We start from the raw sequence: 5,642 nt of genomic DNA, 5'->3' as shown, positions 1-5,642 counted from the left end.
GATGCTTGCATGAATTGGGATCTCCCCAGGCCACCGCATATATGCTCCAGACGTGGCACATGCTGTTGTACCTCTGTTTGTTCAAAGCAACGTCACCTACATGGGCTACACGACGGTCCCCCGGAGGCTTTTCTTGGTACTGGACTGACTGGGCGAACTTCTCCAAGTGATAGGTCATGTCTCCGTTCTTCCCGTATCTGTTTATAAAAAGGGTGGGGTTACAACCCTGAATAGCTCTGTTTCTTCCATATCGTTTGGTCCATCCGACAGTTTCAGGGTCCTTAAATAGACTCGACGAATCATCCGCTTTTCCCGGTCTGGGGTGGCTGACGAAGGCCGAATGGTGGGCCGAGCTGGTCGCGGCATCTAGTCGTTCTGCTTCACAAAATAGCTCACATCTTGCCTGAATTGGCTGCAATGGCTTGCTTTGGCACTCGGTATGATTTGCGCAGGGAACCTCGCACTGAGCATTCAAGGTGTACTGCAATGGGCAGTCGAACTTGACGGGTGGAAGCCACCGGCACATGATCGATGCAAACTTGCCTTCCGGCTGCAAATTGAAAGCTCTAGCGGATTGGGTGATTACCTTGTAGAAAGTCTGAAATCTTTTGCTGGCGTTCTGGGTGACAAGAAGTGCTTGCTGTAGTCTGCTCCTGGTTGTCAATTCCTCCGGAAGTGCTCGGTGGTTCACTTGAATCTCATATCTTCTCTTCTTTGGCCACGTTCTTATACTGTGGTAGTTGTAGTGTGAAGCACTCCAGTAGACCGTTTCTAGGCCACTCAAGTGCCTCAAAATGTCACCACCGTAGTGGCGCAGTCTACAGTGGCTTCATTCACAGTTCAGGGGCACGGATTAGGTCCCTGCAGATCTATTATTACCAACAACTGAATGCCTGTCGTGTATCTTGGTGCATCATAGTTCGTCAGTTGTATCTCTAAATGCATGCAATTATCTTACTTCGCGCCCAAATTGAGGCCAAAAGTGATTTCTTTTGGGCCACATCGGTAGTGCGGTCGGGGATCGTCTTCCATAATATCGCCACAATAACGAGCATGAATGCCTCTCACTGCAGGAGTGCCATAGTTCTCCGCCACAGACAGTTTAGAATTGGGACTTTAACATGTGCTCGGTATGCGGAGCTATAACTCCGGGTCACCTTCGGGTTATAATCTATTCACAAGCATCATAGCCTTCACTGATCGACACTAGCCCTCTGGCTTGCTCTTAAGTTCGTCGACTTGGGCAGCCAGTCAAGCGGCGTGAACGTCCCAATCTCGACTTCTTGATTTTTTTTCTTTTCCTCCTCTTTTCTTCTCTCAGGTCAGAGCCTGAAGAAGACAAGCATGTGGTTCTAGTGCGAACGGGAAGTGTACCTTGAAGGCAGACCATGAAAAAGGGCACCAGGGTCTTAAACCCCCTTTTGCGATAGGGATAACGATGCTGAGCTTCTGTGAGGAACATTTCGTTTGTAACGAGGAGCTCTCCGCTAGCATGATGGTTTCAGAGAACTCTCGAGAGGTGGGTATGCACAACTGCCATAATCGCCTAGAGATGGGCATTTCGTCGCACCCGAGAGTGGTTCGCTCTGCGCAGACTGCTGCTGCTGATACTTCCTCGTCAAATACTGTACAGTACCTGTGATAGGTGTGACTCATCGAGCTGATGACAGATCTCGGAGCTTTGACTGAACTCCGTGGTCTATTCCATATGCAAGATTCGATTGGACGTCGTGATACCCACTCATGGTCAGTGACTGGTATATCATTCATTCCACCCAATGAAATCGAACGGTGAAGGAACTCAAAGATGTTGCCTTGGTGCTTGTTAAAGAGGTTGTGGCCATCGCTGCCTAGAGCTTAATTGGCAAGGGAAATTAATTGTACCTTTGACGAGTAGAGACTCATTGGCGGCTTTGGTGACTAGTCACATATTCATAGCTCAGACATCGTGATGCCCATGTCGGGCCTGCGTCTGGGGCCTAGGTGGCTAAATTCATGTAGGGACGAGTTCAAGCTCTCATTTCGTCATTAAGCCTGTCTAATTTTAGGTACAATTAATTTCCCTTGCCCATTAAGCTCTAGGCAGCGATGGCTTGTTCTGCATTGAGAGTGCTATTTCGTATCTAGTCAACGAGGACGGCCAGTTCCGGTAGTGGAATGAATACCCATTACAAGGTCTGCGGGGCAGAGCGCGGATTGATCACGCCGGTAGGCTCAGAGCCACTCAATCACCATCTGTCATACCTCTTAATAGCGAGGACCCAAAGCAGTCGCAGGTGCAAGGAAATGTATTTTGAAGGCCGTTCCACATCCTGACCTGCAATATCTTTGAAACCATGGACAGGTCTTGTATTGGTCCCTCCCTCACTGGGCTGGTGTGGCCCAATATGCAGCGAAGGGCCAACCTCGATTCCCGAATAGGGTCCTAAAGTGGTCTGCACTTGACCGTCGCCAGCCAGTACGTCTAACACGAATATATAAAAGATAAAGCATAGTCTGCATGGAGTTTGAGCCTATCTGAAATGCTCAACCGTCCCAACTAACCAAGTTTGATTCCATAATAGCGTTACAAACATGTGGAGAGTTTGGATTGTGATGGGTTGTCTTTTGTTAAGTTTTCCAGGATCAATTCTTCGTCCGAAATCGATAGACTAGTCGTCATCAAATCCTTGGCTTGCCATATGGTTGCCTCAGTCTTATAGCAATAAATGCGCATTGCAATTCGACAACGCGGTCACAGCGTCAGACTTCATCCAATTTCTTGTTTTCGCCCAAGTTCGCTGTGGCTAGCGTATCACACAATACTCAAAATGTATTAATAATAGCTCAAACCGGAGTCGAGGAGACATAGCCGTCGTGAGGATACAACATTGAGACTTGCCACACGTCCAACCTGCTTTGTTGTAACTCTGACAATGGTCACACTCCAAGCAGACTTGACTCGATTCAAGCTTCACAATAATTCAAGGCAGTGAAAGAAATTGAACGGATGGAATTTTATTCCAAGAAATTAAATGTCAAGAAAGACCACAGCAAACGATTTAAGTTAGTCAAACCTTCGGTAAGTATCGGTGCCGCACTCAGAGTTGACAGTCTCCTCGAATGCGTCGAAGAAGGACTTGTCCTTCTCTTCAAAACATTGCTCTTCCTGGTCACGTTCGGCCACCACGCGGTTGCCGGTACCCGCTGTATCCGCCAGGCCCGTCTTATATCCGTTGTGACTCGTCATATAATCCCACGTTGTACCTGCAGTATAGAACCGCTCGTCGCTGTCGTTGGTGGCGATCCGATGGTTTGGCGTTTCGTTCGGGTGTGGGTACGGGAAGTTTGTGCAGAAGATGTGAGAGTTGTACTGCAGCGGCCATGTTCTCACTGGCGCGTCGTCGTGGCCAGGCAGATGCCCGCCGTTGATCGAGAGGGTCGCCTTGAGCAACGCGTTCTCAAGGCTTACTTCCTGGAGATCGCGCTTCAGCCTCTCGTTCTCAGAGGCAATCTTGTTCTGCGCGGTTACCAAGGAGGCCACCTTCGCCTCGAAGTCTTTGACATGCTGCGCTTTCCGCTTCCTGAAAGCTCGCTGACTGCAACAGTGGACAATATATCAGCAAACACATGTGCAGAGGCCCAAGACGCAGTGCGAAAGCGGGAGATTGTCATCCGCTCCCTTTTTGTAAAACGAACTCCTGCGGATTACACCGGATGTGTTAGCACTTACGCATCACGATTCTGAGCCCTGCGCCTTGACTGAGCAGTTATGGTCTCTCCTGGGCTCAGGCCTTTGCAGTGAGCATCAGGATCCGCAATTGGCTTCGGTTTAGTACTCAGAGATGATCCATCATCTGCAGGTGGGCGTCTGACTCTGGCGGGAGCAGCAAGATCTACGCCGTGTTGTATATTCCATGAGCCACTGTGACCAGTGATGTGCCGATTCGTTGAAGTGGGACGCCCGGAAAAGGTAGAAGTCGGATCACACCGAGCTGCGCTTCGATCGAAATTCTGGTGTTTCTCGTTCGGGCGGTAGTTGAGGCGTCCTACGTAAGGGATACGTCAGTCATGTGAGCAACGTCAACAACCGGCGATGGGGGATCGCAGAAGAAGACTAAAAGGGTGGATCGTGTGTAGCCACAGAGGAGACGACGAGTGGTAGCTGCTGAAGACTCACTGATTGCAATGTGGTGCTGAAGTCTTCGGAGCCAGTAGAGTTAGAACGTGCGAATTTCAGAACAGGAATGCTGATGGGAGACTGGTGATACGGCTCTTGAGTAGCCACGAAACAGTCCGTCTGCGAGTGATCCATGTTTGCCCGCGAATCGAAAGCTTCAGGATGCAATGCTTCTCTCTTATGCGATGTATAAGGAACCGCAAGGGCGGTCCTTGACGAGAGTGAATGTGTGTCGCTGGTCATCGATGCATCGTTGTGGGTTTCCGGTCGGAAGCAACAGGCCGAAGTACGGCTGAGCCTTCGGTGTGAGCTGCGGGTGACGGGGAGGGGAAATTTATACCCTGGAGCGTGCCTGTGTGCCATGCTATTCGTGATTGCCGGGACACTGAAAACTACGAGAGGCCGCCATTTGGTATGAAACCCTGCCCCTGACCTCACCAAGTCGTAGCACGTCCTTCATATTGCAAGCATCGAGATCATGCCATCTGATTCATTCAATTACTTCAGCACCTGCTGTAAAATCTTACATTGCTATCACCACAAGCGAATGCCTTGTCTACACCACAAGATCCGTACAGTAGGGAATGAGATACTGACATAGCCACACCAAATGCCTCATGAAAGATGGACATGCTCAGAATGGCTTTAGCAACCACAACCTAATTTTCGGCTGGAATGGCCGAGCCCCGAGACCGCGACCTAATCAGCTTCGAAATAATAATAACACCTTTACCGCCCAATTTTTGTGGAGCTGGAGCACTAGGATGAAACTACGTCTATGCCAAGACAAACACTGCCAAATGCAGAACCGGGTGCTGACATACCGACCAAGATGTCAAAGTTACTAGAGTCGTGGCTTCAGATATGGCGAAAGCGTCGTACAGGGACATTTTTCTCGTGGTATTTTCGGTGGCTTGCTTTGACCTTGCTTCACAATTTCAAACCTTCCAGGGAAGAGCACTCCTCCGTAGCATCATTGGAATGGTTGTGAGAATTGTCTCGTTGGAAGCGTCGGGAAAAGCGGCTTAGTCTTCAGAAATTTTAGAAAATATGTTTCTAACAACAGGGTATCAAAAATTCCGTGTGGCACAAACAACAAGGAATTAGTTATGCTACTTTCGATCGCCAACCACCGCTCAAGTACGGAAAGCGATATCGATGCCGTCGGCTTATAAGTATTGATACCAGATGGAGAGAGCAGGCTAGTGCGCAGCTGCGCAACTAAACCTGCCCGCTCCCACATTCTGACAAACAGTCTTGGCTGTATGTACTAGATTCGGTGCGGCGCATCAGAGCGGACCCCGAAATTCAAATCTTCCAGCTGATGCTGGCTCTCAACAGAATCGGCCATCCGGAACTGTTCAATCAGCAAGCCAAGCAGGAACGCTGTAGCCGAAACGCAGGTAAAGAGCTGGTAGACACCTCTCAGGCCGAAAATGTAAGCATCCACGACTTGGGACCTGACCAGGTCGTCGGCCGGAAG

At 49.6% G+C, this 5,642-nt stretch overlaps 1 protein-coding gene across 1 annotated transcript; it reads right to left on the bottom strand.

Moving 5' to 3' along the window:
• Positions 1–3,046: 3,046 nt before the first annotated feature.
• J7T55_005243 (bZIP transcription factor) lies at positions 3,047–4,294 on the bottom strand (the record flags this gene model as incomplete). Its single annotated transcript, XM_053136297.1, has 4 exons — positions 3,047–3,578; positions 3,713–3,804; positions 3,969–4,028; positions 4,160–4,294. 4 exons carry the CDS (start codon positions 4,292–4,294, stop codon positions 3,047–3,049), a joined length of 819 nt encoding a protein of 272 aa, XP_052986114.1.
• Between the last annotated feature and the right edge of the window lie 1,348 nt (positions 4,295–5,642).

This window comes from Diaporthe amygdali (genome assembly GCF_026229845.1).
Source record: "Diaporthe amygdali strain CAA958 chromosome Unknown NODE_90_length_11458_cov_66_437220, whole genome shotgun sequence".
NCBI classification, from domain to species: domain Eukaryota; kingdom Fungi; phylum Ascomycota; class Sordariomycetes; order Diaporthales; family Diaporthaceae; genus Diaporthe; species Diaporthe amygdali.
The sequence above is the reverse complement of the archived record's forward strand: the minus strand, read 5'-3'. Positions and strand labels throughout refer to the sequence as shown.